Genomic DNA, 23,602 nt, shown 5'->3' with positions numbered 1-23,602 from the left:
AGCCCTTATAATCCTTTGTCACCTGATCTTTCACTGGATTGTTTTAAAAGGAAACATTTGAAAGGTGATCTTTCAAAGGAGTAGTTTCTGACATTCCAAGTATACTTTTGATGGTAAACACCAAAAATATTTCATATTATGCCTTAGGATTTTAACCTGTGTGAACTGCTTATGTGAGTCAGAGGAAACAATGGAAAATTTCTCAGTGAATTTCAGGATTTCTGTGCTACCTTGAGATGCTCCACTCCATCAGAAATTGTATGCTGGTGACATTAAGCAGTTCTGAGAATCTAAACTTTAAGTCTGATATTTATCCAAAAATGGCTGAGATGGTGGTGTTTAGAAAATAAAGATACTCTCCGGTGTCTTGAGGTAAATCAATTTGGATGAGAAAACACAGTAAATCATGGAAGACAGAAGTGTCAAAGGAAGCAAATGAGCAAATGTGTCTAGCAGAAAGATAATACTGTCTAGACAATGGGATTTGGCTCTGATTACCGAAGTTTTCTTCTTCATAATCTCTCTTGTTAGATAACAGGACAACTCATTTGCTTCACATAGTAAAAACAGATATATATATATTTTTTCCCATACAATTTTAGGTGTTTATTTTCATTTGATATAAAAAGCAAACTGAAGACAAAATGTCATCATGGAAGCAAGCCACAGTGGAAATAACCATGCTGTGTACATAGAAATGGCAAGAAATCCACTGGAAACTGTACAGGCTGGGTATACCTGACTGCTCATTATCTTTCAGTGACTATGTCAGTGTAGGAGTTCGGTGACCTGAGACTTGGAGATTTTCCTTTTCTTTCCACCCTTGTCTTCTGACCTTTACTCCATGGAAGAAAACAGTCAGTTCTCAGACTGGAAGCTGAATATAATATGTGAAAGCAGTAAAAACCCAGATATTGTACCATATCTTTTACTGCTGTATGACCATGTTGAACTTTACATTTTTTATGTGAAATGAGGAATGATTCAAGAAAAGTTTGTAATGATAAAAGTAATCGTGTTTAATCCCAAGGGATCCCATTGTCATCAACTGGTTGGGTCACTGGAGCAGAGCCAAGCTTTGCCTGTTTCTGTCTACCAGCTTTCCCCATGTAGGTAACAGTAAAGTATGTCCGCAGCATCTGGGCTTCTGCATCTGCAGCCCAAGTGCAGGGAATGAGCACAGGAACACAAACTAGGCAAAACTCTGACATGTAACTGAAAGGTCTCTCTCCTCTGCGGTAGTACTTCATTGAATATTCTGTAGCTTTGTACATGAAGTGAAATCTTAGGAATACAAAAGCTTAATACAACCCCCTGCTATTAAATATTTCCCTAGGGAGGAGGAAGGAGGCTCCTGTTTTGCATAAGAATTACGAGATGGACTATTAGCTCTGTTGTAAATTAAAGAGAAATTGCTTTCTCTGTCTGCTTTAATAAATCTCATGTCAAAAAAAAAAAAAAAAAAGTCTCCAAGATTGCAGGCATTACATGGAAATCACATTTGCCTGAAATTTCCCTGGAAATATTTCATCTCACTTATGCACAAGTGAGGAACAAAAAGAAAAAAAAAACAACAAAAAAACCACACTTTATCTCTTTGACAACCTCAGAGATACCTGGCTGTATTTAAGTTTATCTTAATTACATCCATAGTAAGCAACTGAATTTAAATAAAGGGAACAAATATTTCACTGATTTTGTGTGTGTGAGATGTAAAGATTAATATTTATAATTAGGAATAGCTTTTTTTTTCTTTTTTTTATTTTTTTTCCATCCATTACTTTAAATATGAAAAGACAAACAAGGCAAGCTCCTAGGTAATAAACAATGCCAAGCACAATAGCTACAGATGTTTTGTTTGTATATGCTTCTGAAAGGAATGACATCTCACTTCTCTATCATATTGCAAGGCTCCAAGCTACACAGCAGCACAAAAAACTTACTCCTACAGAATAGGAACCTTGCAGATTTCACAGGACTGCTCACCTTTTCCCTGTGGGATAAAATCTGGAGCAAGAGTTGCCATCCCAGGCACAGTACGGATCTCGGGCTAGGCAGCAGTCAGCACAGGCAGTCCCATAGATGTGGCAGCGGTGCAAGGATACCTGGGTGACCCCTTCGTCTGAGCTCACATACAGCTGTTGCTGTAGAAGGAAATGGAAAGATTTATTTCAGATGTGGAGGAGCTTCACCCAAGACTCAACTCGTATACCAAAAAGCCTTTGAATTAATTTTGGAATAAACTCAAGACCACAAGAGGAGCCACTAATATATATAAAGCCTAAATAAATAGAAATTTCCCAGGTGAACAGGACTGTTTCCACCTTCCTGTTACAAAACACTTAGAAACACCAGAGAATGTTAATGTTTTTGGACTTTGTTGTTGTTCTGTTCTGGGGCAGGCAGGCTGAATTAATACTGTTCAGACTTTAGAACTTGGTTCTTAATGAGGGAGGGCTATTGGTCTTTTACCTAATTATTTTCTCTGCATATAGTCACATTAATAAATATTATGCAGAGTTCCTAACTGGGTTCTCCAGTTCATACATTTCCAAGGCATAAGTCATAGAAATTATGTTGAGGTTTTGGATCAAATTCTCATAGCCTTAGATACCTGGAAAAATAAGCCAATAGAACTTTTATATTAAATGAGAACTTTTGCAAAGAATGTTCAAAGTTGAATAGGTCATAACTGGAATCTGGACCAAAGTATCTCTTTTATTCAGAACCAATTCATCAATTATTCTTAAAATAAACATTAATATTAAAAACAAGAAACAAACAAAAACTAGGAACTCTTGATCTTTTGGTCATAAAACTATCAAATTGCACTGAATTTAATTCAGTGAATTGTGGATAGTGTTTAATTCTTAGTTTTGTGAAATATTGAGCAACATGTTGTTTGCAAAATCTTGAAATATTTATTTTAAGTTTGGGTGTTTAACATTTCATTAGAAATCTTCTCAACTATTTTTACCATTCCTATTGCAAAATAGATAGATATGTACAATTTCTCTATAGATCTAACACTGCATTTTTCACGTAAGCCAGACTTTCGAAGGAAAAGTTTTATTTAGGACCTATGTAAAACAATGGAGGACAAATTTCATCTTTTAGTACTTTTTTTTTTTTCCTTACTTGCTTTTTTTTTTTTTTTGACACTGTCAATGAATTAGAAATGGTAAATTATTAATATATATTATTTTATCCTAGTGGCTCTGGGGCAGATAAACAGCTCATGAAAGTTTTGGTCATATTTCTCCATATTAATTAGGGAAAATCTTCTGTCTATATTTATTATGATACATTACAACTGATCTTTTAACATCTTTATGTCAATTTGTTTCTCTATTAAGCATTAAGTAAGCATCCCACTTCTCTTTACCTTTTTAGATGAGATCTTCATTGTTGTTATAGGAGAATTACTCTGAAAGAAAAAATTACAAACCACTTTTACGAAGATTAACTTGTTAATACTCTCCCAACATTTATATTTGAAGTTCAATAAAGACGAAGTTGTATCTAATAAAATTATAACTTTCCACATTTCGGAAAACAAAGAAACAAACAAACAAAAAACCACAAACACTCATACAATTTTTTTGCTATTTCAAAACTACAAAAAAAATATTACATAAATACAATGAATGTATCAGTAAAGGTACTAGTTGAAATAAACAGCATTATTATTCATCATGTGTATAGGTGATTTTTTGTACAAGTCTAATTCAACTGCATTTGTGTTACCTCAACAATATAGAAGTAATGTGCTCTGAAGTCATTACTCTCACTTTGCAATAAATAAATAAATAAATAAATAAATAAATAAATTGTCCTTTGAAAATGATGATATGGAAATATCAAACAATAGCTCATGCATATTTACCATGATTCAGATGAATGTCACATTCCTCCTAAACATTATCTACAGTGCATAGAGTTTGGTTGCCAGCCAACACATTCTTTCAGAATATTGACTAGAATATTAAAAATGGCAGGTGTGTTATTCAGTGTTTTGTTCACAGAGACAGTGCTGTATACTACTGTGTGTCATCACTGGAGTCATTTATTGTCTGTGTCCAAACCAAACCTTAAAGAGCTGGAAAAGGAATTATCACATTCATTGCCTTAAGCAAGTGAAGCAATTCGTTATTATCATCCAAACAAATGATAAAAATGATGGTAATAAAAATGTTCAGCATTTTTTTAAGATTTAGCAATTGCTCAGTCAGAAAGGAAAGCCATAATGGTGGGCCTGGATTAACTGTAGATTAAAAGCATAGAGGGGAGGCAGGACAAACAAAAAAATGGCTGTGAATCATGTGAATTGGCAAAGGTTTTTTAGAGCTGCTATAGTATTTTATGACTGCAGTGTCTGGAGACTCAAGTTCCAATGCAACATTGGATCTGATGCCACATTCTCCTTTTCTTGCTTATACTCTGGAAAGGAATCTGTGCTTTGCTTAGTCTCGATATTTACTAGCACATATCTGGTGATCTCATTCCCTCTCTCCTTGTAAGACTCATCAAAAGACTCAACACTGCCCCAGTGCCCACACAGACTGCAACAGCAGAAATTATGATTTTGTGATTTTGTAGGCTCAGGATAAAAAGGTCTGTGCTCAGAGCCTCATAAATGAGGCTTAGGGTCAGGATTCCTCCCACCCCAACAATCTGCTTGCTGTAAATGGAATAAATAATACTTGGGTAAATGGTGCTCTAAGTAATGCTACTCGCACGTATATTTATCAAAGGGAAGTATTCAGCAAAAGGCTAGGAGAGCTAATTATACCTTTTGGGGTGATTGATACAGAAAGCATTTCATTTTTTAAGATAAATTATTATTACTGTCTGTCTAAATAAAAGTCTTACATTTTCCTTTTTGTATCCCCTCAAAGAAACAGAGAAAGGCAATGACAAAACCCTTAACTAAGTTTGTAGCTGCATAATTACCATTTGCCCTAAGACTACTTATTTTAAAGAACAGCCCATTCAAAAATTTGAAAAGGATTCTTCAAATTGGTGGTGAACATTTTCTTTAGGTTATTACAAGCTGCTACATACCAGACTGATTGATATTATTCCCTTATTTTTCCCTGTAGTTGTTTGTGTTTCTTTTTGGTTATGTTGTGTTAAGCTTGTTACTCTAGAGGATGTGAAGAATGGGAGCAAAACCAACACTAGTTTGCTTTAATTCTGCAGCCTGGAATCAGGAAGATTAACAGATAATCAAAGTATAAAAATCTTAGATTTCATCTGCAAGTAGTGACAGTCTCAGTATGTGATACCAATGATAAAAGTTGCCTTCAGGCAGCCACTACCATATTATTACAATATACAATGTTATTATAAAAAATCCTTCTATCTAGTATGACAACTTAAAAAAAAAGAGAGAGAAACAACAGTGAAAAAAAAAAAGTAAAAGATTTAAGCCTAACTACAGTCTTCATAACAGTTGACATTTTATATTGTACTTTGGGTGGGTATCAAGTTGACAGTATGCACATTTGTTTGATCTTTTATCAAGTCATAGTTGCCCTTGCCAAAGCCTATTAGAACAAAGAGTTTGTGCTTGGAAAATATGTATGCAAGAGAAAGACAAACCTGAAAAACCTCCAGCTCTTCTAAAATGAGTTCTCCACTTGCAGAGAAGTTGGTGGGTAAGACAACAACCTTTTGCACGGTTCCTTGGTCTGGAAAAGATAAGACAAAGTCAAACCATGTGACAGAGAGAGAAAGAAAACATTAAACATTATCAGGTATGAAAAGAAACCATCAAAGTAAGCACTATAACATAGAGTAAGATATGAAAAGATGTTCATTAATTTCTTGTGTTTGGGCTGAGAAAACACGAGATGAAACTATGAGATGATTCCTACAGAAGTCACAGATTGTGGATAACTTGGACATGACTGTATATAGTAATGTTCTCATAGAAGAATTTGAAGTCATAGTAAGATTGGAGAAATTGCCATTATTGTTACCATTCTACCCCAAAAGATCAATCAAAATTAATAACTAATAACTATTGTACCAACAGCTGTACAGACACACAGAGGCAGTATCTATCCTAATGACCTTGCAGTAAAAACACGTCACTATCAATAGCTACTGTGTAATTGAAGTACATTCATACTCAGTAATAATATGTAATGACAACTGATGTCAAGAGAGGTAAATATTCCAAAGAATAACTCAATCTCTTTCTAAATTTTTTTTTTCCCAAGAAAGTCAAACAGTACTTAAATTCTTTATATATTAGTAGTCTTTATATATTAGTTGTTTTGGTCCATGTGGAAAAAAAAAAACAAAAAAAAAGAAAATTCAAGGTGATAATATTGTAGCTACTCTTTTATAGTACCTTGTCAAAACACAGTTTCAAACCCCCAAATCCATTCATGTTGAAGGAGTAAGTAAGAAGCAAGATGGACGGGGCAATTATGATGCTTCTACAAGTAGATGTTATGAGTGAGACAATCAATGATTTAGTGGATTTATGTGGAAAGAACATATGGAATTGAGGGGTCATTCTGTGGAGGCTGTTAGAGGCTGAGACATACACTAAAGGATTTCTGATATGGCAGAAAAGGCAGACTGAAGAATCATAAGAACAGGCATGTGGTATTTTTACTGGGAAGAAGTACAACAGAAAAAATTCCTCTTGTCTGAAAGGTCTGGAAATTAGTCTGAGTGCAATAAATTTATTTGCTCAATATTGATTCTGAGGAATGAGAACACATGGTATAAATTCTGTTTGGCCTTCAAAAATTTTACGAGTAGTATAGACTTGTGTGGTTAGTAAAACACTAGCACAGCACAATATAGTTAAGTATCTATGTGTATTTTTATGAATTTGTGAAAGGAAATCTCAGCTTCCTGTTTGACAATCCACGATATAGACTACATAAACTGAAAAAGCGTAATTTTGCTTTTGTTTTTAAGGTCATTGACTAAATTCCATAGCTGGAGCTGTGGGGCAAGTTGGTTGCAGTAAATAATTTACATCTTCTTATTTCCCTGGAGGAAGCTAGAAAATAACATGCATTGTATTTTAAAAATTAAGGTTTATGGCCAGAATATTGACTTGTAATAACCTGACCCCACTTGCAGAAAACATTGCAGTATTCTGTCATTTATAAAAATGGAAAAGAGAAATTGAAAGCCAAGAAGATTTAAATACGTGTAGCTATCAATTGTGCATGCACAGGGCACGTTAGGCATGAATTTTTCATGAGAATTTTCTATGGCAAACATTTATTTTCATTAGACAATGGCATGATAAACCAGTTCCTTCCGAAGAAACTACCGAAACTAAATCTTGTGATAGCACAGCTGTGGTCTAGACTGGGTGCCAGTATTAGCAAAGCTATGAGAACCTGATAGAGATTTACTAACTGCCAAGACACACCAAAGTTTTAAACTGCTGCAGATGCATCTCTTGTTGCAGCTAAGGAGAAGCACGTGCATGCATAAATGTGTGTATTTCTCTTCCTGCTGAAGGGAATAATCCCCACTCAAATTTACAAGCTTTAAGTGCACCTCTACCTCTTTACATCCCTTTATCAATGTCCTCTGTCTAACATTAGATCACACCATCTAAAATATTGCATCAGAATGCAGGAAAGAATAGCAGCCTTTTCTGATTTTTTTTTTTTCCCCAGCTGCCTGCAAAGTATCAACTACCTGTGACCCTGACTTACAGGGTATGCAGTGTGTTGACAATGACCCTACCTGCAAAGGAATGTGAGGCTGAGCCTCCAAAGAACAGAAGAACCGGTTTATTCCAATGATCCATTAGTGCATGCCACACATTTAAAATTCCTAAATTGTCTTTAGTCCTCAAACATTGCCCCAAACTGAAATCAGAACCTGCGGGGAGATTTTATCCACGGTATCGTCACAGAAAGTACTGATAATGCCTGACGCCAAGCCCTTGTGTCCTAATAACCTTTCTCATTTGAAAACTAGGTTCATATCTACCTTTTTGTCACAGCCCAGCAAAATACACAGTTGACTGTTTACCTTAGAATTCATTCCCTTTGACTCACTATTTTACCATTCCTTCTGACTCAGTGTTGTACCATTAGAGACAGATCCTTGCAGAAAGGAATGCACTGTTGTTTTAAAACAATTAGTAAACTTAATACATTTAGAATAAATGGTAATGTGAGGGAAAGTAGGCAACAAAAAGCTATTCATTAAATAAAACCATTTAGAGTTAGGAATTCCAATAGTCTGTACATATATATACACATAATTCTAACAATACATGGCTTGTAGGCCATGTAGTTATAATTCTCCACCCCTTCTGAAAATGGTTTTGCTGCTGTTGCTCAGTATTTTCTTAAATAAATGAAAAGCAAATATTTGTACCTAGAAACCTTTTCTTATTCCTTTTTCAGTAGAACTGAGGTCTCCATTAATACCACAGTAGCTGATATCAAGTCATTTCTATGTGTTTATGTCAGAAAGCTTATGGTACATCTCAATGTTGTTAAAAATGTTATTTGCTTATTTCATTTAATGGCAAGGCTGCAAACTAAATTCCTGGGTCAGAAGGAAGATTGGAAGGGATGAGGTACTGTGCACTGCAGGAGATGTATGCAAAATAGCACTGCCTGAGCTGTTTTCCAGTGTATTTCATGGCAGATAATCTGTATTGTGAGCCAGACACAAGAGGTTACTAAACAACTGTCTTTTTTTTTTTCTTTTTTTTTCTTCCACATTTAAGTCACAATACGAAATTATAAGTAAATTCTGTAAAAATCATAAAAGCGAATGTGATAATTTCCTTCTCTATTTGCTTTTTATTTCCAGAAATCTGCTTGAAAGCAGTTCTACATCGCTGTGATTTCACGCAGTCGTGAAAAAAAACTATTGTGTATCCAGAATATCAACTCACAACTAGAATATTCCAGGTGTAGTGACAGTCACTGCTGCCCTGACTTTTCACCAGGAACTGCTTGCGGCCTCGCTTCATCCCAGCAGCTGGGAGTGGAGAGAAGACTGGCAGCTGAGAAGGAATCCCCTTTGAGCTGACAGCAAGCTGACAAGGGCAACTCATCATGACTGTTTTTCTGTTTCAAACCTGCTTGAACAACTACAGTCTCCCAACTCAACATGGAAGACTATGTCACTGAGGTCACATTCCCTCTGAGAGGACTGAGAAAGTGGGAACGTTAACGCAGGGAAATGTTGATATCCCATAGGCTAAAAGATGGAGTACAGAGTATGCAGAATGGGAAATAAATGGAGAAGGAAGCAACATCCAACAAAGGAAGGAGAGACAAAAAAATATTAATAACAACCACAATAATAGTAATAAGAAGAACAATAATAATAAAAGAACAAAAAAAACTCCCTTGAAACACAGGACATAATTCTGGGCTGGTATTAATCAGTTATGCTTCACTGATACTAGTGAAACTTGGTTATACCACCAATTACTGGTCTGACTGACCATGGGCAACAGAAAAGCAAAGCTTAATGATCAGTGATGAAAAATATGCATGTGTTTGGATGGAATCTGCATTCCAGAAGCTGAATCTGTAGGTCTGAGTTTAAATCTCATTCTCTGAATTCCTACTAGCTTTTCTTTCCATAGATCTAGGTAAACATTACAGTTGTCAGTATTGTGATTATCAAAGAGAGACAGGACCTATCCACCTCTGAGCCACATTACATGCACAAAATGAGCAGCAAATCAAAAAACCTGACTTTTCCACATCATGAAATAATGACTGCAATGGACATTAACTGCTACTCTGCCAGGAGTTTCATGGAGAGACCTCCTGTGGAAACTCACCTCCCCGGTGTGTCAGACACTGTGGGAGGCCCTTTGTAAACTTTTCTCCGTGTTGTACTTGTCAGCCTGCTGGTAGATTAATAATTTTTGGTCTCTAATCTGAGTTGAACCTGATGCAGACAAATGCAATTTTTAAAAAAAAAAAAAAGTAAGAAAAGAATTTGCAGAATGCTTGAAATCTCTCTGAGAGAATGTTCAGGCTCAGCAAAGCACCTGAGATGGTGGTAGGTTAGCAGTGAGGCCTGAGAGCCAGGTCTCCACGGTCTCTGCTGTCCTTTGGTGTTTTAGATAAATCTGGGCTCCCAGCACAGCCACATAACCTCCACCTTAGTTCACCCATCTGTTGTATGGCTGTAATATTTTCGCAGCTCTGAGTATTGCTGTGAAACTTGATAAAGTCATTTCAAGCTGCATCAAAGAACAAAAAGACAGGTACAAGCCACACTCAAGGGCAAAATTTCCACATAGGCCCACGTTGGTCAAACTTCTGGAAACACTGTGAACTTGTTTGAACAAAAAATAGCCAAGGAAACCAAACAGGTGTAGGAAAACCTTCTCTACATATCTTCTTAAGAGGCTGTGAGAAAGCTTTGGATGAGTTGGTTTCTAAAAGGTTTTGAATGACTCATCCAGTGTGAGCAAGAGGAGGAAGGAAACTGTCTGCTGCCTGTTGTGTCACTCTTGTGCAACACCATCTTCCCAAGCTCACAGACATGAAGCTGTAGCCACCACATTTGTGGGAGGCAAGTTTGCCCTTCTTACCACACTATCTCTCTCCGTTAGAATCTGTGGCTCATTATATGATTTTGTCTCTTGTGTTACTGGAGGCTACTCTTGTCAGCACGGGTGGGTTTTCCAAAAAGACATCCATAGTGTGACACCACAGAAACAAGTATTGCCGGGATTAATTCACATCTTTAAGACTATATTACAACCTTATGCTCTGAAAACACTTACTGTTCCAGACTGAAAACAAGTGTTGCATCAGAGAAGAAAAGATAATAAGAAACATTGATCAATCTCATGCCACATCAGATGCATTACATTAATCATTTAAATAAGCCACAGTGAAATCTGAAGTGCCTTTTCATGGCAGTCACTTAGATCTCTTTATACAAAAACATATCCTATCTTGATAGTAAGGAGATGAAAAAAATCCTATTGTTGCCTGTAGCTGTTTAATGTACTCAAGTTTGACCCAGACATTTAAATATTTTCATAACACCATGAGCAATAAAAAGAAAAAAAAAAAAAAAAGCACAATCTTTTGGTTGTGTAATCTGCGTGTACTTTGACCGAAGGCTTTCGTACTGCAAGCAGTAGGTGGCATGCTTAAAAAATAAATATTAATCTCAGGAAAATGTCCTCATGCTGGTTTATGGCTATTCTTAAAACTCAAATGGAAAACAATCTACCAAAGGATAAACTAGGAAAATATTGTATTGTATTGGGTTCTTTACAAATAAGTGAACTGGCTAAAGTACTGACAGTGAAATGCTAGGGTGAATCAAAAACTTCAAGACTGAATCCTGGACTACCACAGAAAAGGGATAACTGAAGCAGAACTCTAACTGAATATGTTATTACTTATCCCGTAGGGAAAAAGCATTATCAGCATTACCCTTGTCAAATATGTAAATAAGTGATTATATTATATCCAAGTAAATTATCCCACTGGTTTCTGTTTGTGAAGACAAGGTACACAGCACTCTTCTCTTGTAGCACTGCCATCTACTTTAAGGACTTGCTCTTTCTTACTCTAAATCAACTCAGAGGACAGTGTAGAGACCGTTTTGGGTGGCAAGTTTTGTTAAGTGCTTTGGGAGTCTTCAGGTTGAAAAGCACAAGAAAAATAGGAGATTGCTATCATTTGAAAAGCGTGTGGAATGCTGCGAGAACAATATCTGTCTGTAGGATTTACTTTTTAGCTACATAAGAGAGAGAGAGAGGGAGAAAAGCAATGTATTAAGTCTCAGCATGGACCAGCCTCCGTAAGCTCAACACTTCTGTCTGGGGACACAAAGGAAACACTACATTTAGTGCATATTAATGTGAAAAAGTAATACAGCTGCCTGTACCCTCCCAAGCCATGGCTACATGATGAAAACCACTGGGGTTCTTTCGGCTTTCTGTTCTGTTATTTCTCACTTGCATTCAGGAACTGATTTATTACTGAGGCTATAGAGGAGGAAGAGAGGAAAAGCTAAACATTTTGTGTGCTCTGCATCTGGCAAGACATAAAACACTCCGATTTCAAGCATGAGACAGGTCACTGACAGTGACAGACATGGCTCGCAACATCTCAGTTCAGCAGCAGTAACTCATCATCCAAGCTGAGTGTAATTGTCACCAGGTGTCAAATCTCATTGTCTCTGGCTGTGGGTCTCCAGTCTCCCAAGGAAATTATCACATGAAATTCTCCTATACAACGTGGTTTTTGCATTTTGCTGGGATGAACTGACACCAAAGCAAATCCCCTCTGCATTCCTTTTGACAGTTAATATCTCTATTGAATCCTCCTGAGTATCATAGAAAGCAGAGAATAAAGAAAACTCCTCTCAGTGGCTGGAACTTGATCACTTTTATTTAAGTGCTGAGAAACCCAGTAACTTTTATTGCACCAGTTTCTTTTGAGGAAGATCTTGGAAGCTATTAGTGTCTCAGGGAGTCAGTGTGTCCTGCTCAGGAAGACTAATATCTACCCCGGCAACTCATTAGAAAGCAGACAATGATCCTTGTCTCCAGTGTACTGCAGAAGTTAAAAACAATGCATATAAAATATCAAGAGCTGCAGGTTGCCTATTTTTTCAAAGTGGACTCTGTGCTGATACACAGAAGAGGTTTAACAAAACATAACTACAATTTGAGGTATGTTAATATTTTAAATGAGTCACAGGTACATGTGTGAGGCCACACTGGTCACTTAAGAATGGTCAACAGCTCATTGAAATATAAATTGAAATGGCTTGTATTTATCTCTTGCAGAATTACTGAGATGCTAAATGTGTATTTTCATTGACATTTAGTATTTTCTATGCATTTCCAGTATTAACTAACACTACTACATTAAGAATCCCACATTGGCTGGAAACTTGTATGTTTTATCTTTTCCTCTAATCTTTAGTGGGATTTTACTCCAATTACAATCAGTTGTTTATAGAACATTTTAAAACAATGGCACAACTATATAAAAAATACTGAAAATGTACATTTGAAAGACCTGTTTTAGCCTGCCAAGCTATTTCTATGGTTAAATACAGTGCTTTGGCAAGGAATAAAGCTAAGAGACAGCCAAACCTCTTCTACTAGAACACAGTTTTTGTGGAGTTGTATAACAATATCTATAGTGACAATATCTATTAATGCTCCTGATATTTCTACTGCAGTGTACAAAAATTGTTTTTCTTTGTTCTGAAGGAAAGGAGGAATATGACCCTAAGGGTCCCAAAAGTTGAGAACTGTAGCTGCACTAATTACACAAAAAGAAAATATGGCTACATGTTAGGGAGAGGGAAATATAACAAGAAGAAAGTCCTGACCTAATTACTTAATTTGGTAGTTTCCAATGACTTTGCAAGTGGGATCAAATAGATTTTTAGGGATGCCTTAAAACTCATTTAGCAACTACCTACCAAGAAAACTAAAATGCCCAGAAAAAAATCTGATGCAATTTCTACTGTAATTCACTACTTAGACCTTTTTCTATCCTAACCATGCCTTACAATATTCTAAGCGTTCACAGTACATTAAATGATAAAGGCATGACATAAGAATGTGAGCCAACTGTTTTTGTTTTCTTATTTCTTTTCATTGAATGATAGAACCCTGCAGGCTTGAAGGGGCCTTTAGAAGTCATCCAGTCTAATACCCCACTTGAAACAGGTCCAATTAGAGTAGGTTACTTGGAGCCATGTCCAGTTGGGTTGTGAATCCTTTGAATCTCTGAAGACAGATAATTCACAGCCTCTCTAGACCCATATTATGTTTGACCACCCCGATGCTGAAAAAATTTTCTTCTATATCTAATTACAATGCCCCATGTTCCAGCTCGTGTCCATTGCCTCTCATCCTGACACTGGGGACTTTGAGAAGAGGCTCTGTGTCTCTGTCTTTTCCCATGAGTTATCTGTACCCTTCCATTAAATAATTGCACATAGCAATAAGGTTTCCCCTTAGCTTTCTCTGAATAAATCCAGTTCTCTCGATGTATCACAGTCCATCTCAATCCATTCTGTGTAAACGTTTTCTTTGTACCAGAGAGCCCACATGGTACTTCTGATAGGAGCCAAATAGAGGGGAAGAATCCCTTTGAGCAACCTGCTGGCTGGATATGCTTTTGCTAATACAGTGCAGTATACATTTGTCCTCTTTTGACCCAAGGGCACCCTGCTGATAGCTGGGGACGTTTTTCTAAGAAGAGTGAAGAGACTTCATTTTAATCCTACACAGTCTTCCTACAGAAGCCTGAAATTCCTGAAAGTTTTTTTTTTTCTTTCCCTTTTTTTTTTTTTTCAGCACAAGTTTCCTAAATCTATTACATCAGGTTGGTTATTTCAGCCCCATGTGAGTTTGCTGGCAGACATAGTTATTCTACAAGGAGAAAACAACCAGGATCCCAACAATATGTGAACCATAAAAGCAATGCAAGCCACCTCCGTAATTATTTTCTGATGCTCAGAGATATATTTGTTCTCCCGGAGTTCTTTTCCTTCTTTGTTCTACTTGAAACCATCTGTAGTAAAAAAGAGCCTTTGTGAATATCAGCCTATAATGCCCAGTTAAGCCAGTAAGCCAGTGCGAGTTTCACATGTGAACGAATCCTAGGGTCTAGACAGACTACCACTCCGGTTGTCTGCTTCAATCAGGGGAACGTGATTCAGATCTGAATATTTTTTAAAAAATCAAATTTGATCAGTACAAGAATCACTCGACCTGCTCCCAGTAGAGTTCAGCAGCATAGCATCAGATTCAAATTTAACGTAACTATTTCTTTTTTTACTTTTTGTTTTGTTTTGTTTTGAAAGCTGTTATTCCTGCATTTGTAACACCCTGTTTACATTGTCTTTTTCTTCAGAAGTAGGTTACACGGCATATATTAAGTTATGGTGATGGTAGTATACAAAACAATTCAAGGCCAGATTTTGGTATTTTTACATGTTAGAGAGCATCACATTCTAATATGGAATCACATTGATGACAAAAGATATTCAAGACAAGTATTATAATTTAGATCAAACACAAAATACACTAATGTTGATTTGTATCTCCAATAAAATTCATGTTGATACATTCTATCTCTTGCACATAATTAAGATCCATAGAAAACACAAAAATGAAAAGAAAGTAAAGAAAAAAAAATGTGGATTTCTGTAGACATTTTAGTAATTAGTAAATACATTTAAGCAAACATTTCTGGAAGCTATCAGTTGTACAGATTGGAGTTGACTGCAAATTAGAATGCAATGGAGGAAATTGTTAATTTTGTCTTACCTGTGCCAAGAAACAAGACATGGTATCTTCCATCTGCTGCATTCACTCGGTCCACAGCAATCTTTGTATACTTGTAGTCCGTTCCTATACGGATGATTAATGGCCTCTTGTGTATTGGGTAAATGGGATTAAACATCAAAGGGTGATTCCTGATGAAGGTCACAACATCATCTGGAAACTCTTTAGTTGTCCGCATATTGGGTGTGAAGGCTCCTCCTGGACACTGCAAGAAACATGCACAGTAATGCTTAAAAATGCTTACCATCTTTCTACTTACTTACTTAAATGCTTACCATCTTTTCTACTTAGAGATTTCCTCTCTAAGTTGTTTACCAATATTGACAGATAGTTGACAAAGTTCCCGAAAGAGCACTTCAGACTCTGACTGAAAGTAATTATGTTCCAGCAACAGGAATTAAATACTTTAATGATTTGAACTCCCATGAGTTCAGATAAGGCAAACACAAACATAAGTTTGCAGTATTAAAATCCAGGTTGATGGCAAAGATCCATATTTCTGGACCTATTATTTCCACATTCCTTATGCTGCGAACACCCTGCTGAAAAAAAATCCAAGCGATTTGTATGGGAATATGCATTTGTTTTTTGTTTGTTTGGTTGTTTGTTTTTAATAGAATTAGTAGTACAAAGGTAAAAGGTAAAGTTTGATACCTAACTGTAATTTGATCAGTACCCTCTAGACATTATTTTGGTTATGAGATGGTGAAAGGGCCTGTGACTCATCTTCATTTGAAAAGGCGATAGCATGGGTTTGAAGCGGGATATCTGATATCTGAGAAAGCTGATCATTCACAGGATCTTGTCTACCCTTTCCTCTACACCCAAGAAATAACAGAGATCCACTGGTGTTCCAGATGCTCCTTTAAATGCAATGAATAACCACCCAAATAATCAGCCCTGAGGCATTCTGGACTTTGTGAGGAAATAAAAGGTCTTAGAAATCTCAAGCGTTTACTGAGAGTGAAGCTAAAATCAGACAGCGTGGGAAGAAGTGAGGAGCTATGTCAGTAACTGGTACTATGTGCCGGATGTACCCCTGATAATTTACACAGCTTCTTCAGCCACTGTTACCTCACTTTTCACTGCTGCTCCCGAGCTTTCATTTTCCCTCTTACAGATTTTTAAGCTGTAAACCATTCCTTGGAGCACTGGAGCTATTCAGAAATGTTTCAATATAATATTTTCCAGTTGTAAAATGTTGATTTGTTCAATACAAAGTATTTTATGGAAACTTGCTTATTTTGATGAGGACAATTCTTAGGTCTAGGATGGAACTTCTGGTCAAAACCACAGACATTAAAATAATTAGTAGTTTAGGGAGACATTCACCTCACCTGACTTCTGCTGTCTCAAAGTCAGGCATTTATTCTTAGTTAGCCATCTAGCTTTCCTCTGTAGTCAGTAATTCAGACTAGATGCCCTGCTTTTATATGGCTAAAATTACATAAGATGAATCATACTTTGAGAGACCAGGAAACTCACCAGGGGTACATGACTCATGTGCCCAGCCTACCTGATGCAGGCAAGCATTAAAATCTGGGTCTTCACATCCCAGGGGATCCCTCTAACCACCACAGAGGAGTTTCAGTTCTACCCTCTGCCAAAAGTTGCTCCATTTTATTCACCTAATTAACTATTCATTGGGTAATACCAGGAATCAAGTACAAAAGGGACTGAAGCCTAATCCCAAGTTTTAGAATCAGCTGCTGGCTCAATTAGGATTTAATTATTTATACACTGTGGAATTCTCTCTGGTAGGATTTGTTAAAAAGAAACCGCTCTGGCATCATTTACCTTCAGCAGGAAGAATTGGAACTCAGCTCAAATATGGGTCTTTTTTCCCATCTGGAGTCCTTAACAATTTATTCTTCTGAACCCTTATTTAACCTTAGGGTTCTCGTTTGGTTCTTACTCCAAATGACACTACATGCTACCCCTCTAAGACTGCTTATTCTTATTATCTTCTTTGCCCTTCTCCTTCCTTCTGTGGTACTTCCATCCACAGTCTTCCAGGAAATGTATTGTGCTATCTGCTATGATTAGCAGCAAATGGTGAAAACAGAAGTGTCTTCATAAACCTGAGGGCCATTAGCAAAATTATTCTTCTTGGCAGTGATCTACCAGTCCCCAGTTCATCTCCAAAGGATTTCTATTTCACCTGCAGTTCAAATTAAACTTTGTCGTCCCATACAGCTCAGTTAAAAGAAGACTTTCTCTAATACTTTCCATCCTTCTTCAGTTCTTGAATTGGAGATCATAAGACTCTTGTCTATGACTTCCTGAAAAAAATGTCTACACTATAGTTCACCCCAGTATGACCCTAAAAACTTAGATTAAATAGTTGTTCTGAGCAAGTCCTTAAAAACATCTTTAATCAATTCATTCTTTTGCTATTCCTCATATAAACCTATACCAAGCAAAAGATGTTACTGAAGAACGCTATAAACTCTCCTTTTCCTTGAGGGATTGAATCTGTATTCTTCACACATCATTCAAGGACTCAGCTACACAATAATTATGTTCACAGTTGATCACTGTGCAGTTAGGTTACAGAGAGAAACATAATTCTTTAATTTACAGTATATTCTTCAACATTCTGTAGGTAAAAAAAACTATTTCTGTAAACTGAAAAATGGAAACTATCCTCAAACATGACTGAATTTAGTAGGAAGCTGCCAATTATGTAGTTTCTTTTTTCCATAAGTAGGTTTTGCTTGTGGAGAAATAAGAAACCATTGGTATTTAGTGAACAGCAGCCAAACTCTGCGGAATTGATTATGACCAAATGAATGTATTGCTTTATTTAATCCTACTGAAGCTATATTGAAGACTTTTCATTGTTTATTCAATGTACTGAAACACAAAAAAAAAATGTTCAGTTCTGTCCAAAGTTTTAGTATGAATATCTCTTTAGGCAACTATAAAGTAGGATTTTCTGAATTATATATATATGTATAAATCATCCATGTCTAGTTCAGCATCCTAGAAGTAGCATATAACTTATGTTCCAGAGGAAAGATGTTCAAGCCCCTTAATCTGCAAGCTTGCAAGCTTGGATATTCAAAGCTAACCCTTTGAATACAATTTCTGAACAGAAAACAAAAACAAAAACCTGATTTTTACAGATGTTTTGACATAATTCAAAAAAGAGTTTGTAGTACACATGTTAAAAAAAAAAAAGTGTTTTGGCAGTATAGAAAACAAAAGCAGAGTAGTCCCAGCTTAGAAAATACAACTCTAGGATACTGTGTTATGGCTGAATTGTGAGGAAACACAGAAAATTCAGTTATCAGAAGAACAGTGGTGATCATCTTAAAAGCTCATTCATCTTTATTTTCAGTGTGAGCTATGATCTAAGAATTTATCTTCAAATTAAAAGCTCACCAGCATGTCTGAAAAAGGAAGATAACTGCTGAGGGTTAAATCCAAATATGATTTTTTCCCTCTCCATTGTGCTACTCAATTCCTTCAGGCCCATCTGAAATACCTCCTAATTCTCCATGATGTGAACCATGGCAGTGGTTGAGGAGTTGAGGAAATACATACAAATACAATACTTTGAAGCAGCAAGAAATTCTAAAATGTGACTATTTGCAAAAGCATGTAACTTCCCATTTAAATGGACCGTTTATTTTGTGGTTTTTAAAGTTTAAGCTTAAAGCCTCAGTGAACTCATGAGATTAGAGCTGTATGAATTAATTGCAAAGAAATACTACTGTTAGCATTAGAACTTAGTGGAACATCACGTACCGATTAGCTAATTTTAGAGATCTGGGGACATGAAATCCTAAATCTTACAACCACTAAAAACTGCAGTAAAATATGAAGAATTGTTCAAACAAAGTTATTCCATATATCTGAGCACCAGTGTACGAGAGAGAAACAAATAGAGAGAACAAGATATGCAGCACAAAGAAGAAAATGAATGAAATGGCAATATGATTAAATGTTCTTGTAGCTACTTGCAAAATTAAAACAAAACTTAATATCCTGTGACAAATGGAAAAGCAAAAAAAAATTCATCTAAATAATAACTACAAATTTGAGAATAGATTTATGATTCTGTGCATTCTTATTAAATTCTGATACTTTATTAAAAATTCTTCATGAGAATCAATGGAAGCCCACATAACCATACTTCTTTTAACAAATATGGATTTAGGGAAGATCCTGGAGAAACTTTATATATTCTTCATTAAATCTGAAAATATTAGATTTCATAGCTCTGCTAAATCTAAATTAAAAAAAAAAAAAAGATAAGTAAATAAAGGCAAAGCTGCATCAACAGGATTTTTTATACACCATTTGGTGTATAAAAATGTATTTTTATATGAATATATTGGATTTAATGGATTATTACCACTAATCCACTAACTGGATTATTGAATTATTACCATTCATGGTGGTATTTATTGGATTATTGGATTGGATTATATTACCACTCATGGTGGTATTTATTAGATTATTACCACTCATGATGGAAGAAGTTACTGAAAAAATTTCAAGGCATACAAAAAGTGTTCTTGCTGAGGAAGACTACTGTGAACTGACTAGCATGAAAACCCAGTACCTGACAGGGTATTAGATCTTGTCAAAGAGCAAGTCCCAGAAGCCCTGTTTTCCCTTACACTTTCCAAGAATCATGGTGGAGCTGCAGAACTTTAGAGAATTATGGAAAAGTCACACTGGCTGAAACCAAAAGTTTGGATCCAGACTGCCAAACACACTCATAATGTTGTCTTTTTACAGTTGCTTATGTAAATATCTTTTGCTAAAACCTACGCACAAAATGAAAATGTACAAGTAAAAAAATTGACTGCCATCTAATGAAATAACTCTTATCACCTTTTGAGCAGAAAGAGCAAGAAAGATAAATATTTTGCATGACTTAATTCCTTCTAGAAGATTTCCAGATACTACCTGATTCAAATGGTAAGCTGAGAAACAAATAAAATTGTTCTGAACTGTAACTAAATGCCATAGTCAGATACAGTCCATTCTCCTGGAATAAATAAGATCTTTTTATGTATTAAACAAAGACAAGTAATTGGCAAGCTTGCATAAACATATCTTGTACTTACGGTGCCAGGCCGCGGGTATGGTATTCTGCCCTGATATGGAATCAGCTGGTGGTTTGGTCCCTCCTTGTGTGCAAATGGCCCGTTGAACACAGTCTGGATGTCAGATAAATGATATACACACACAGCTGAGCCTTTAAATATTGAGCTAGAAGACAGAAGGAAAAAGTTAATATCTTAAGCTACCATCTTTTCTATAGATTTTCCATCTTTTTGCATGTTCCAGTGATGAAAGATACCTCTAAAAATTAATACAGTTTAATACTTCTATAGTGTGCATTTACTGATATTTTAAATCAACTAAACTAGTTTCCCAAAATACACCATTACACCTTAAGCTGGAGAAACTTGTTGAACAGTGAACCGAAAAAAAGAGGGAAGGAGGTACAACCCCAGCGGTAGTATAAGAAAATTTCCAAATTTTGAGTATAAAAAATATATATATATAACCTGGTCCCAGTGAAATCAGTGGCAAAAATATTGCTGACTTCAGTGAGACAAAAGTTCTATAAACTTTGTGCTGCCAAGCTCAGCACAGGTTTCCAGAACTCCCTACCAATATATTAACCACAAAACTTCCATAAGCCTCTTAAAATCCATGGCTAAAATGTTAATCAAAACATCCAGAATGATTGCTATTGGTTAAAATACTACAATAAGTTGCCAACTTTTCTAAGCAAAATGAGGGCAGGTTGTGGCTGTAAGAGAATTTCTTCTATACAGGCCTCAAAATGTCCCACAAAACTAGTTTTAGAGAACTCCTTCAAGGAACTCGAAGTTTGATGTGTCCCAAAGAGAAACAGGGGGCTCGCCTGTTTTTTTCTACTACTCTGGGTCCATGAATGGTCTCACATATCTCCTCTAACAGTGCAAGCCCTGAATGGCCTGTAGCAGCCAGTGACATTGGAAGGCACCAGAGGAATAACTCTCAGTGTGATGCTAAGTCTGACTGCCGTTAATTAATTTTTTTTTTTTTAAGATTTGGGATATTTATCCTAACAAACTTGAAACTCCAGACAGTCTAAAATACATCCGATGTCAATTGAAGGATGGAGACAATCCAAGTAACTCTCTGTTTTTAATTGACAAAGAAAAAAAATCAATCTAGAAGAAAACTGAAAAAAAAAAGAGTTCAAATCTGCAGTTATGAGACATAGTGTCTAAACAAAGTGCTGTAGATTACCCAGCAATCCACATGGCCCTCAGCTATATACGTATTAGCAAGAGGAACCTTTTAGATGGATTATGATATTTGCAGAAATTTTAGTAGGTATTAATAGGTTTATAAAAAAAAATGTACTTAATCTGTCCAGATGTTTTATGGTAGATTTACAGCAGATTATGTCACCAAAATAATTTGCTTCAGTATTGCTTGGTTTCCCTCAGTATGGTTTAGATAAAAGTACTAATAGTTATTATTTGGTGGGATTTTTCTCTCTTGCTACTCTTAAAAGTTGGAGGTGTACAAAGGTGAAGATAAAGGAAAATCCAAGGGATAAAAATCATTATCATCACTGTTTTTAACTATGTAACACATTCAATCAAACAAAAAGAAAGAATCCATAAACTACTGGATCATAAAAACAGAAATGCACAAGTGTAAGAGCTTCAGTAGAGTAAAAACAGTTTAAGAGCCAGGAATAAGTGAACTTTTCTCTTTGTTGTCACCCTATATGGTCTTGCAACTCCAAACCTCATTTCCACTGCAGGAATACCAGGAGAATTAGGTATAAGTGTTTCCAATTCAGGCATGTTGCATCCACAGCCTAATCATAAGTGTGGTTTTACTGCTAAACATAACCTCAGCATTTTTTCTTTTTGTGCAGTAAGAATCATAAAATGTAGACTGCACCAGATGTTTACAAGTTATGGAATTCTGTTTTCCCAGCTTAGCATTATAAAATCATATTTTCCTGGCCAGTTCACACATTTGAAAGTGCAGATCTTTGGATCCACATGAAAAAAATAAATAAAATAAAATAAAATAAAATAAAATAAAATAAAATAAAATAAAATAAAATAAAATAAAATATATATTTTTTTTAATGCAAGGGTTATTTTATTGGAAATTGCCTTTAAAGGAATTAATAGGAATAACTTAAAAATCATGCTGATTCAATCAAATAAATGAAATTAAATTAAAAAGATTAAAAAGACATTTCTCCCCCCGCTCCCCCTCACCCCTTTTTGAACGTACATAATAACAGCTAAAATGACAGGATAGCATATCAGAAATTAATAGGCAGTAACTATTTCTACTCTGTATGCTACCTGTATTTGCTGAAAGAGAGAGAAAAGGGGAAAAAATGTAGAAATGGCAATAGCAGTAGGTACATCTATAGGTCTGCCTTTGTTGGGGATTTCAGCATAGTAAGCTATAACTGGTACTTCCAGTGCCTTTGGGAGTTCACTGAGTACTTTCTAAACCAGGCAGTATGTGAACACTACTGACTAATAATGGTAGCTTGAGGCTGTGAGGATTTCATCAAACATCATATAGGCTTGCCTTTTCACAGCTCGTTGAAGTCAACACTGGTTATTTGCCATCTGTGCAATCATCCACCAGCTGAGAGACTGGAAATGATTTATATGCATTCCTGTAAGAATTCCAGGTTTGATCCTTCAGGGTGCTGGCTGGCCTACGGGAGGTGTTAAGCACTCTTAACACCACACAAGTCCACTGCTTTGAAGTCCTTTAGATTTCTGCTGCTGATCAGCAACAAGTGGCCCTCCACAGAAATGTTTTCCCAGTGCCAACTGCCAGTATGTTTGGGAGCAGCTTGGTTCAAGCAGCACAGGATGTCTACTATTGGTATCCTAATAAGGATACCAAAGATACCAACAGTAATGCTATTAACCGAGACTGTTACTCCTGCATACAAATCCTGGTCACAGGACACATGCACCGTTGCACAGGACAGCTTTGACCACAAACCATTACTTTTGGTCTTCCTACAGAAAACTGGGAAGTTCAGAAAAGTAATTTTTTCAATTTCCCTGTTACCTTGATGTTGTAAAAATTCCATACACAAGCGTTGTTCTGGGGTTATCTGTCTCCAAAAGAAACACATCCTCTGTAAAAAAAAAAAAAAAAAGAAAAAAAAAGAAAAGAAAGAGAATCCCTTTTTTTGAGTACTAATAATTTTTTCATTTTCCAGTTTAAATTATGACTTTATTCCTGCTACTCAATGAGTTTTACCGTAGATTT

At 36.0% G+C, this 23,602-nt stretch overlaps 1 protein-coding gene across 1 annotated transcript in view; it reads right to left on the bottom strand.

The window, feature by feature from the left end:
- The window catches only part of SEMA3C (semaphorin 3C), a 123,519-nt gene that overhangs the window by 10,726 nt on the left and 89,191 nt on the right, over positions 1-23,602 (bottom strand). The window contains exons 10-15 of the mRNA XM_083807555.1: positions 23,399-23,468; positions 20,398-20,542; positions 15,296-15,518; positions 5,605-5,693; positions 3,386-3,427; positions 1,987-2,144 (exon numbers count right to left, since the gene is read on the bottom strand). Coding sequence (XP_083663681.1) covers positions 1,987-2,144; positions 3,386-3,427; positions 5,605-5,693; positions 15,296-15,518; positions 20,398-20,542; positions 23,399-23,468 — 727 coding nt within the window. The remainder of the gene's footprint in view (positions 1-1,986; positions 2,145-3,385; positions 3,428-5,604; positions 5,694-15,295; positions 15,519-20,397; positions 20,543-23,398; positions 23,469-23,602) is intronic.

The sequence above is a fragment of the Anser anser genome, assembly GCF_964211835.1.
Source record: "Anser anser genome assembly, chromosome: 1".
NCBI classification, from domain to species: domain Eukaryota; kingdom Metazoa; phylum Chordata; class Aves; order Anseriformes; family Anatidae; genus Anser; species Anser anser.
This window is presented reverse-complemented; position numbering and strand designations above follow the sequence as displayed.